The 12513-nt window shown below is 43.3% G+C and overlaps 1 protein-coding gene across 2 annotated transcripts in view; it reads left to right on the top strand.

Annotated features, from left to right (window-relative positions):
- Positions 1-12513, top strand: part of LOC134539107 (nuclear hormone receptor FTZ-F1) — a 360344-nt gene that overhangs the window by 193459 nt on the left and 154372 nt on the right. For both annotated transcript variants that reach the window (XM_063380840.1, XM_063380841.1), the window contains one exon: positions 1965-2321. In XM_063380840.1, coding sequence (XP_063236910.1) covers positions 1965-2321 — 357 coding nt within the window. The remainder of the gene's footprint in view (positions 1-1964; positions 2322-12513) is intronic.

The following is a 12513-nucleotide window of genomic DNA, read 5'->3' as shown; positions in this document are numbered from 1 at the left end:
ACTTAATAAACCAATTACTATCCTGAATAGAATTAAAAAAGAAACTATTTTTTTTCCTTCAAAATATTTTAATTTCCACCCTGCACGGAATTATTAGTTACTATGTACTGTGACTACAAGTTTTTGTTAAGCAATCATAAATATACTTTTGAAATAGATTGGTAGTCAAAATAAAATCAAGCATGCTAAATTTTATGGGTGAAAAAAAAAATCTTATCGTGACTTACGTGTCAATAATTTTTTATCGGGTAACTTTGAGTATTCATACTGTGAAAACATTTACCGTGCTTACTTAGCAAGTTATGTAAAGAAAAAAGCTCATATAACAAATCACTTTTTAATTTAGCATAGTAATTTTTTACAGGACCCGATCAAAATTTTTTCCACGTAAATCGTGCAATGAAATTTTTTTCTCTCAAATTTATAAAATACTGTACTTTATTTTAAATTGCAATCAGTGGTATGGTTATTAATGATTTCTCTACGAATTTGTGTAGTCACAGTATTTAACAATTTGGCGCTTGGTGGGAATTTAAAAAGTTTTTGGAGAAAAAAAAAATGCTTAATCTCGAAAACTACGACACCTTTTTCGAATAATTTTTGCATTCGGAACCGTAATTACGTCATGAATTTTTGTTGCTGTGTTGTGCTAATGTTTGTTCGGGTATATTTAATAATGTTTCTTATGCAGCTTTACCAGTTATCGGATCGTGCCCTGAGCATGTGTATAAAAATAATAAGTAAAAACAAATACTGTTAGAAAAAAATTTTTTTTTGCGAAGATTGTTTTAAATCAAAGGAAATGTGGTGCCCAGTTTTCGCGAATAGGCCGTGTAAGTAGAAGGGAAAAAAAAGAGAACGTTTCTGGGTGTATTTTTAACTATTATAAAAAAAATTCTCCCTTTTTTTCTCTCGTTTTGAGGACAGCTCTTTTCATCCCCTTCTGGATTCGTGGTAGCAGGTAACGGGAAACAGGTTTTTCGGGAGAACGGGTGCAATAAAAGTCACCCCCGTAGGGGGTCGATGCAGGGGTGGGAGAGGGGGGGAGTTGGCATTATAGTTTTGTTTCGTGTGAGGCCGGTGGCGATGCAGAGGGCTAAAAGATTCGTCGTGGAAGTAGGTCAGTGGGACGCGCGGCCCCCCCCCCCCCCCCCCACCACCGCCGCAGCGCCGGGCCCTTCCCCTCACGCGCCGCGTGGTATGGTGTCGGAGAGGGGGAAGGCTTGCCCCTCCCCTCCCGCCCCGCTGCCGCGACGTGGACCACTCTCGCTGCTCGCCGCTAGACAGAGACGCACACACGCCCCGCGCGCCGCGCGCTATAACATAGACCTGGTTCGTGGGAAAGTGGGTCACAGCCCCCTGGCGGCCCGGGCTGCGCACAAGGGGGGGGAGAAGGGCTTACGTTTTTTCCCCCCTCCACCGTTCACTTTCACTTATTACACGGGCTCCTAATCACCCTCCACCATTGTAACACCGCGGAGAGTGCTCAGGCCCTGGCCCCCCCTCAAGCCAGTCGCTCGGCCGGCGCGCTAGCAGATGGTCGTCGCGCGCGTGTGTCGTTGGTTCGTGCGTCGTCGTGCGTTCTCGCGAGTGTGTGTGCGTCCAGTCGTGCGTCGCTTCAACCCTCGCCCTCCTAGGGGGGCAAAGGGCCCCCGTGTGAGAATGACCTGCGACACGTAAACAGTGCGGTGTTTTTTTTTTTTTGGATGTTAAAAAAAATAGTTACCGTGTCGGCCTCCAGGAGGCCCGTACTATGTTATTAGACATGGAGCAACAATCGTCGATGGTGCCTCTCAACATGCCGCCGTTCAACGTGAGCTCGCCGGGGCACAGCAGCCCGGGGGCGGCGGCGGGGGCGGGCGCGATGCCGCCCCCGCTGTACGGCTCGCCGCCGCTGGGCTACTGCGTGCCGCAGCACTACGGCTACTGCAACCTGGACGCCTCATACCTGTTCTCGCCCGCAGGCGGCGGCGGCGGCGGCATGGACGCGGCCGGCTACCAGGCCGCGCCGCCGCCGGCGGCGGCGGGGCCCGCCCCCGCGCCCTCGGGGGCGGGAGGCGGCGGCGGAGGCGGTCCGGACCTGCCCGACACCAAGGAAGGCATCGAGGAACTGTGCCCCGTGTGCGGCGACAAGGTGTCCGGCTACCACTACGGCCTGCTCACGTGCGAGTCGTGCAAGGGCTTCTTCAAACGGACCGTGCAGAACAAGAAGGTGTACACGTGCGTGGCGGACCGCAGCTGCCACATCGACAAGACGCAGCGCAAGAGGTGTCCGTTCTGCCGCTTCCAGAAGTGCCTGGACGTCGGCATGAAGCTCGAAGGTGAGTTTCTGCCCCTTTGTTCTGGACGTGTACCCCTCTTGCCGGGATCTGTACCACCCAGCCACTCGGCTAACGACGACGTCGCACCTTTCAGACGCAACTTTGCCACGCAAAGAGAAAAAATAAACAAATTTTTATAATTTATCTCAAACGAAAGTAATTTTGGTAGTGTAAAATATTTGGAATGAGAAATTTTGGAAATACCATTTTTTTTCCTTTACTTTTTTTTTATATAATTTAAAATTAAATATTTCTGTTCTTTCGAGCATAGCGTGGTTATCAATAGTGCGAAGTAAAAAATTGTTTAGTAGCGTTGAAGGTTTTTTTTTGTCTGTAGACACTGGTTTATCGTTTGTAAAAAAAATAAACAAACCTTAAAATTTAAAAAAAATTCACTTTTGTAATTTTAAATAGTATACAAAATAATTTTTTTTTAATGTTGGGTAGTATAGATCTGGCAAGAGTGGCTGTCTGTTATCTGCTCTGTACTTGCAATCCAGGCGTGAGGCAGGTTGTAGCGTGGTTTTCGAGCCGTCTCATCTGAGCTGATGAAATCTTTGGAATTCCTTATTACCGTCAGTCATATCATTTCACCACCGTACAGTACAGGCCTGGGCAAGGGTGGACGTCCTACTATTTTTTATATTTATGTTACACACCGTTCAAACTTGGCGATTCTTCGGGATGGCTGAACTTTTTTACAAAACGAAAACATACGTATCGCATACTTTTTGTATCATTATCAAAGTTGTTTTAACGGGTTTTTTTTTTGCATTATGGATATCGAGAATTATTGAAATATAAAACTGAAACTTTTTTGGGGTTAAAATTTTTTTTTTTACTGGCTAGTTTGTGATATTGTTTAATTTCTTTCACAAAATAAAATATTGATTTTAGCAAGCTTGTCAAAATCCTCAGTATTTTTATGATTTTAAAAAGTTTAATAAAATAAAATTATTTTTTCTGAGAGAATTTAGAATAATTTCATGCAGTAGCCACCAGAATTGCGTTTAAACAAAAAAAAAAAGAGGTCAGGTTTTTATTCCATTTGGTCTCTACTTATTCATACTGCACAAAAATGTTAAAAAATAAATTTTGTCAGATAATTATGAAAAAAGTATGCACTGCATTTATAATGTTTTTATTTTGTCGACGTTTGGCCACTAAAAACGTCTACAAGACTTAACTATGTTAAACGTAAAAATTATAGAATGACTGAAACGGGGCGTTCCCCCTTTAAGAAACAGGCAAACGTAAATGGTCAATCACATGTAAAATTCGTAAAAATATCTGAAAAGCCTCCGACGGAATCATTAGAAATAAAACGAGGAACTGATTAAATTAATTTTCTGGTGTTGCCTTTTTTTAAATTTATAATGGCGCCCCTACAATATACAGTTACCAAATAAAACGCGAAGAATGGATTTGAGGGGTGGTCAGGTACTGGATTGAAATGTACCTTCAGTAATTGAAATTCATGTTTTTTTTTTTTTTTTTGGGCGTGGGTACAAAATCAGCGGTAATTCCAAAAAAAAAACAACACCAAAGCTGTTTGTAATTACTACTCTTAAAGAGCGCGCAGTTTGAATCGTGTTCGAAAATTAATACAATTATGACACTTGGGCAGTTCACGTTATTTCTTCGCTGGGCGTCAGCGGTTGAGAAACCACGTGACAACTTGCAGTCGAATCTTGGCACTGTGGCGTATCGCAACTACAGCCGGTGACTGAAACATTACTCAGGGCGAGCCAGGTAATCGTGGGAAAGCAGTCTACGGCAAAGGGAGGGGGGAAGGGGTGTACCAGGGAGCTACAGCTTGCCTACGTATCCCCATCATCACAGCGAGCAATAGACGTAGCTTCAGTTGTGGTAGATGCATGTGTTACGTTTTTGTTATTATTTTTCCTAACCTAAAATAAAACTAAGTGTGTTGGGAAGGGTTCCGGGTTAGGGAGGGAGACTAAGTGCGTCTCAGGCCGAAGCCCATACGCTCTAATCATGCAGGGTATTTATTAGCCATGCGGGAGGAGTAGCATGCATCGTGTGCTAGGAGGGGGATTGGCCAGCCATGGCAGCGATTGGCGCCATGACTAACTCCCCTCGCTGACTATGCTAGACTAAAAAGTAGATAAGTTGAGCCCAGGTTAAACCTGGCATAGACACAGGGAAAACCCTGGGCTCTGACATGCGGGATGCAAAATTTTCATGCATTAATATCAAGCAGGAGGCTTACGGGAAATCAGAAGGATGGATCTGGAAGAAGAGTTGGACAGAGTAGAAAAGAGACTACCATGCGGGGGGTTGGGGGCTTGGACATTGCTGTCCGCATTGGTTTTGGTGGCACTGGTTGTTTCGGGGGCGACTTTAGTCGTTTCCCGCCGGGCTGCCAGCCAGCCCATATGTTACGTGTGCGTGCGTGGTGATTCAGTAAGATATAGCGAAGGGAAGGAAGACTGAGGAATATATGTACTTTTTAGAAACTGCTCTGTCACCTGAGGATTAACGTATGTGAGTGTGAGGGGGGGGGGGTGGTTTGTATGTTTAAGTCCACTCGGTCATCCAGTCTCTAGATGGAAGCCTCTTGAGATTTACCTTCGCATTCGCGCAATGAAAAGAAACACGACAGCTCATTGTCCTGTCAAAATGGAAAAAGGGGGGGGGGGGGAGGTTCGAAAATGGTTTACCCTGATTCGAAGAAAATTAGAAGTCTGTTATTGCCAATGCAATTCGTAGTAAACATTTAAAGTTCAGGTGACCCCACCTGGCTAGGTCGCCAGGTGTTAGACGCGCCGTTTACAAACCACTCAGATTGATTGCAAATAGCATTTAACAGCTGTTGCATGTTTCTATACAAGTTTCGTTCCATGGTTTCGTCTATTACAGGTATTTTTTTTTTCTGGACAGTGAAAAGGGCTGAAACGGTTTGTTTTTTTCGCGGTCTTTTTTTAGGTATGAAAAATTCAACACATAGTATTGTACGTGCAGGGAGCCTTTATCTTTAATATCCCATCATGAGCTGATAGGCTCACCGCTACGAGTCCCACACAGGCGCGTTTCCGGTGATATGACTGCAGCCAGTTCCGTGCCTGTGCTTAGAGGTGAAGTGGCGTACGATGTGCCAGCCAGTGTCGCCCTTAGCGACCCCGAGTCCGACCAGACGGCCACCTTTTAAGTAGAGACCTGCAAAATTCGCGGATTCATTCGGTGATAGGCTAGAATTCAAACACATATACCTCTTAGATAATTTTGCTATTGGCTTACTGTTCATCTGGACGAATCTCAACCAGTTATAAACCCTCAACCAAAGAAGGATCGAATCACAGACAAACCAGCTGAGACGACTTACAAGTCGGCAACCAATGAACTTGCGTTATTTGCCCGAGTGTACAGGGGTATGTGCAGTCTATCCTGAAGGCCATCGAAACCGCGAATTTTGCAGGTCTCTACTTTTAAGAGATACGCATAGGTCACGTTTACAGTTACGACCACAACAACGTTTAGTCATTAGTTTTTTTTTAATTTGTGGATTTTGAAAAGTTGTGCATTAAACAATGGGGAGGTGACGGGTCTAAATGATTTGCCTCATGGCCCTTGTTAACGACCTCCAGGATAGACTGCAAACCCCTCTTGCATGCGCGTGCACACACGGTGTGCAGAGCTTCAGCGAAAACAACGCGATTTCAAAACCACTCAAGATATGCGAGTGCTGCTTACGAAAAGCATTTAAGCGTTCGCTGAGGTCCGAAAAGTACTTTTGATTTCGGATTAAGATTTTAAACTGTATTTTTAGAAGAGTTAAAATGGCTAAAACGCGTGTTTTCAGAGTAATTTTTAGGCGTAAAACAAGTGGTACAGATTCTTGAAAGCACTTAAGGGACTTGCATTACACCTTTATCTTCATTTCCCCGTAATATAAAAATACGGTCACCGCTCAAATCTCACAGTTATCCTGTGACGACGAGAAGACTGCGTGCCAGTCCAGAGCCTTGAGCTTAGAGGCGATACCGCGCTAGAAATACCATCGAGCGTCGCGCTTATCATCCCGCCTCACTAACACACACCGTCTGTCACGTGACCTGCAGCCAATCGGAGGGCCGGATAACATTGCGGTTCTTAAAACGTCCAAACAATTCATCCGTGTTTTTTTCAGAAGATATGCTAGTACAATACGTACATAAACATGACATGACGTGAATAGCAAAATAACATCGTAATGAGTCACCGGAGAGAAGAAAACTGATTATTTGTTGGTAGCAACTTACTCGGGGAAAATATTTTGACGGACGGATGATGTTAAGGTTGTAAATCGCTTGGCTAGCTGCGTGGCACTGACGAACGGAATGGATGACGGACGCAGTGCTACCAAGAATTACGGATTTTCAGTAATTATTACTGATTTAGACGTCCAGTTAACGGAATTACTGAATGTTGTTTATGTATTACGGACAGTCGATTACATATTTATGTCAGAATATATTTTTTTTTCTTTCGGTTTGATAGTTTCTTTCCAGTAGATCGCTGTAAGTACGCTAAGAAAAAAAAAATTGAAGGAACTGTTCGGCTCTCCAGGGGCGTATGGAAGGGGGGGGGGGGGGGGGGGGTTATCATTGGGATCCATTCCCCCTCCCCCCCCCCCCCCCGAAATGTGTGGAAGGTTTTTTTTTACCTGAGTTGAGTTTGTAATTTGTGTTATTTTAATATTCAAAATCAATAATGTTTACAGCAGAACAATATTCAATGTTATATTATGAAAACTGCTAAAATAGCACCATTTTGCACGTAAAAATCCAAATTTTTCCGGGGTAGGACCCCCGGACCCCTGCTTCGTAAAGGGTGGGTGGGGTGAATAGCCAAATGTTTAATTCCCCCCCCCCCCCCAAATATAATCCTGGCTACGCCCCTGGTACACGCACCTTTAGGCCTCAACAAAATATAATAGAGAACATTGATTAGACTGTCGATATGTCATTGGTTCAGGTTGATCTCTGACACAGAGTCCGCCGACTGGACAGCGAGATAGTAGCAGTAGAAGTAGCACAACGTCATAATTACAGTTGAATTTTAGCTAATAACGAAAATAAATCCTCTTTTTCTTTTTTTTTTTGTTTATCGGGATTGAAAATGCTCCACTCGGTTTTCTTTTCTGTTATTAGCCCCACTGAACTGTCGTCATAACGGGTTTTACTGGTGAAAAAAACAAGAGGCGCAAGTGAACTGTAGATTAGGTGGTTCTCCCCCCCCCCCCCTTTTTTTTTTCTTCTCCTTTCAGGAACTGATGACGTGGGCTTCGTCGTCGCTTCTGTAAACATTTGTAAAATTTGCCCTTCTTCGTTCGAGAGCCGTCTTTGTTCGGACGTCTTTGCCCGCGGAGCATGTTGACTTGTTTTATTTTTATTATTAATATCATTCCGCAATCCAGCCCAAGTAGTGCGCGCAGCATTCTGACATTGTTATTACCTACCTGTGGAGCGACCTGTCGGAAATAGTTCCCCTTCCCCCCCTCCCTCATTTCCCCTCCTCTTCGCCGTATGTGTGACGTCATATACATTGCTTTTATCGCTCCTTGTTGTTAACAAGCGACACTCCGTGTTAATCTCGCGATGTCGGTCGCGTGTTATATAGTTCTGTTAGTTTATATATTTATATATATGAGTACATATATCATATAGACGACGTAGTATTTGTATATCAGTAGCCTAACAGGGTAGAGTTTCCCCCTCGGTATTTCATATTCGTCTTTGGTTGGATAGTGTAGACCGTCTTGTAGCCTACTTACCTATCTCCGTTGTTAAAATTGGGAACTGCTATGTGTTTGCCAGTTTGTCTTCTTGTGTTTGGTGATGATCGGTGAAGAAAGAGTCTCTCTTTACACTTGTCTCCTCTAGCGTTACGTCAAAAAAAAAATGAATAAGCTCAGTAAACGTTGGTTCTGCTAACAAAAGCAATGGCGATCAGCTACAGTGCTTTTGGGAAACGTTTTCGCGAAATAACAATTTTCTTTGAAAATACGTACTATTTATTCCTAGGAAAATTAAAACTATGTTTATTCATTTTTAGCTTTAAATGTTTCTTATGTCGTGAATCTTATTTTAAACACTTTTTTTCTTCTCTCTTCTCGTTTAGAGTTTTACAAAGTTGTCAAGTACGCAGACGGGCATTATTATTTATTTTGAATCTCTGCATATTTGATCTTCAGCCAACTGTGGAAGCAGTACTTGTCTCTGCGTCTACGCATCTTTTTTCGGCGATGATTGGAAATTTTGTACGTTCCTACTGTTCAGCTGAATGTCTGTCTGATAAAAAAGGCTAGGCCTATTGCTCATTTGACCACGTAACCAAAGGCCGTAAACTATTGCACTGAGAAAAAAAAGGCTCGAACTTTTGGCGGACGCACGAATGATCTATATATATCTATGGTTTTGGCCGCAACAGTCAATTGTCACCAGGACACAGTCCTGTGGTGTTTGTTATAGGTCGTTCATATGTTTTGTAAAATAACATTGCGGTTCTTAAATATCATGTCCAAACAATTTAATCCTGACCTCATAAGTTATTTGTATTCACACCAAAAAAATAAGCATTATAATATGACAACATTTTTAAAACGAATTGATTTCACAAGAAGATTTATTTAAGGGAAAATAAAAACCAAGATGGCAACACTGCGTCGGTGTCTTATGTAACGGGGCATTCGTAATCATTTTGTGCTGATGCGTAAGTAATAAATTAGCTACGTATATATATTTTTATTCGCCGTGTGGGCATTTATAAAAGACTTACCTGCACGTAGGAATAAACTAACATTGTTCATTTCTGTTGTGAAGCTTAATCATTGTATGTTTGCGTACCGTGTCTTCGCCATGGTACATGGTACACGAAACACGAGTATTTAAAAAAAAAAATGGTACACGTACCACTATAATTGTACGTTTAACAGCGTCGGGAGTACGTGGCGTAATAGTCGGCGGCCATCTTTAGTTAGTTTTCCGCGCAACATTTTATATGCCGACCAATCGAAATGCGAGAATTCCTAGAACAGGCAGCTATCGTAGATGGCTCGAAAATATGACGACATAAATAAGAAGCATAAATAATAATTCATCTATATTGTTGTTTGAAATGCTATGGTTTTATTTGAAATGGTTTTAGCATGAGTTGAGTGCTTGTACGTACTACGCGCACCTGCTAATTAAATCATGGTGCCACAAATAAAATATTAGATTTTCTAAAAAATAATTGATTTCAGATTTACCTTTAAGTTGAAAGTAGACAGGTCATTTTACTTGTGATAGTATTTTTACGCTTTTTTTATAACATCGTGATTTACGTCTAGTGGATTATAGACGAGTTTGCGCCTGAAGATGCAAAGAACAGAGCTTGTCGAAACGTCGCGAATGAATGTCACGACTCATAAGTAAAGATAAGTGCAGTGTCTGGCTACCAAAGCCTTCACGTCGAAGAATAAGTAAACAGAAGCTGAGTGACCTGATCGTGGAACATCTTATTTGCTATTGTGTAATTGAAGCGTAATTTAAATACTAGTATACAAAATTAAGTAAAACTACGCATAAAAATAGCGTTATCATTTAAAATTCATTGAGTTCATACAATGTCATTTTGCAAGATTCTGCAATGTGTACTCCATGTTACCATTTCTATCATTGCCTCAGGTAATCAATAGAGACCTGAAAAATTCGCGGATTCATTTCGTGATAGGCTAGAATAAAAATACGTTTGCATTTTTACTGCATCAGTGATTGGGCCACAGTTTATCTGAATGACACTCAGCCAATAATAAACTTTCAACAAAAGAAGTATCGAATCACTAGTGTCCCAATTAACAGGTGACACGAATCAGTAGCCAATGAACAGACGTAATTTTCCCGCGTGCATAGAGGATCATGGAGTATATCCTACAGGTCATTGAAATCACGAATTTTTTCGGTCTCTAGTAACCAAGTAATGCATTAGTGGCGTAGATGCAGATTAAGTAAATATTACCGAACAGCGTTTATCTCACGAGCTTCATGAGATGCAGAGATTGAGGGCACTAACACGTCACAAAAAATACGCGGGGATAAAGGCTGTACTGCGATTAATTCAATGAAATAATTCTGCTACAAAGACAAAAAAAAATCACGACGGTTGTACAATTTCATTCAATTCGACCTTTAATTCAGACGCTCAGTGTAGTTCATCTGCTAGTTGAGAGACGAGTACCAACCTTGGGGAAGCAATTGTAAAGATCACAAGTCGTGTACGGATGTTTCCAACTTATTTATGCCTCTGACGAACGTGCAGTTGGAAGTTTTTCGGTCGAATTCAGACTCATCCTGTGTATATGATCACTATGTGATGCTAAAAAAAAGGGGGTTGTCTGTAATGTCGATTTACGGACGATAATTTTACGTGATAACGTCATAAGAAAACTTTAATGAAAAATTGCATACTTTTAAATTTTCAAATATTATTTGCAGTTTTGGAAAATTTAATTTAAATAATTTGTTTAAATATAATCAAGAACAATTAGTTAAAAAGAGCCCGCCTTAACCTGTTTGATATTATAGAAGATTTTTCTCGCACGGTGGTTGGCCGGTTCTTGCACGCTCGGCTAAGGCGGAACGTGACAATTTATCGTGCGTGCAGCCGGCGTTCATCGATTCCTATAAGTAGAGACCGGAAAAATTCGCGGATTCATTTCGTGATAGGCTGAAATTCAAACATGTGTACAATTCTGCTGGTTCTGATATTGGCTCGCAGTTTAACTGGAGCTCTCTGGGCCAATGAGAGACTATCGACCAAAGAAGCGTCGAATCACAAGTTACCCAGTGGAGACGCCTCACAATTTAGTAGCCAATGAACACGCGTGTTTACTTGAGATGTGCAGAGGATAATGGAGGCTATCCTATAGGTCATTGAATCCGCGAATTTTTCCGGCCCCTACCTATAAGACTATCACGTCAAAAAAGGTTGTAATGCTAATATTTGTAGACATCCTGTGCAGCGAGCGTGCTGAGCGGTTGGTGTGGTTCGCAAGGGGGGGGGGGGGGTCATAGAGAGTGAGAGGGGGCGGTTGGGGGGGGGGACGTGTTGTGGCCGCACGTTTCACAACGGCCCGTCTCCTTGACCGACTAAAGGCACGGCGAGAGTCTAAAAGTGAGTTGGAGCTGCGCGCGCAGCCGTGGTGATGGTAGAGGAGAGGTAGGAGGTGTCTGTGTTGCCCATCGCCCTGATCAGCTTGGGCAGGTTTCGCACTTGTTGGATGTAGTAGCTCCCATCGCGCGGAGCAAGCTTTGAGAAGGGTTCCTCTTTAGTCCGGAGTGAAGCAGCTCCGGCCACTAGCATGGACAGTCCTCTCCACCGGACCACGGGGTATGGGTAGATCGAGGCGGGCGCCAGCAGCGCCGATAAGCTCTTTAAGGGCTCCCGCCGCGTCAGGGGTGTGTGTTTGTCGGTGAGACGGGGATGATAAGGCGCGACGCTCGCTGGTGCTTCTAGCGCGATGTCTCCTCTGGACTGGCGCGCAGTCTTCTCCCAGTGCATTGAGCGGTGAACGTTACATTATATGGCCGAGAAATGAAGATAAAGGTGTAATGCTAGTCCCTTAAGTGCTTTCATGAATCCGTACCGGTTGTTTTACGCCTTGAAAACATGCGTTTGTAGCAGTGAGGCTACTGATCATTCGGGAGGGGCGGGTAGACCATGCTGGAATGAACAAAAGGGCTCGAGAGACAGTCAACTGTCTGGCCAGCTGAAGCGAGCTGGCGAGTTTTGGTGGGGGGGGGGGGGGGACGATGCTGGGATGGACAGCTTCAGCACCTCGTCATAGCCGGAGCTCGGTGTTTACCGTATATCTAGAGACCGGAAAAATTTCGCGGGTTCATTCGGTGATAGGCTAGAAATCAAAATACGTTTGCCCTTTTTTACCGCATCAGTGATTGGGCCACAGTTTATCTGAATGACACTCGGCCAATGATAAACTTTCAACAAAAGAAGTATCGAATCACTAGCGTCCAAATTAACAGGTGAAACGAGTCAGTAGCCAATGAGCAGACGTAATTTTCCCGCGTGCATAGATGATCATGGAGTCTATCCTACAGGTCATTGAAATCGCGAATTTTTCCTGTCTCTACGTAAATCCACGCAACTTTGGGCTCCGGGGCGGCAGGACAGCGCCGGGTTCACAAAGAAA

This window comes from Bacillus rossius, chromosome 14, assembly GCF_032445375.1.
Source record: "Bacillus rossius redtenbacheri isolate Brsri chromosome 14, Brsri_v3, whole genome shotgun sequence".
NCBI classification, from domain to species: Eukaryota; Metazoa; Arthropoda; class Insecta; order Phasmatodea; family Bacillidae; genus Bacillus; species Bacillus rossius.
This window is presented reverse-complemented; position numbering and strand designations above follow the sequence as displayed.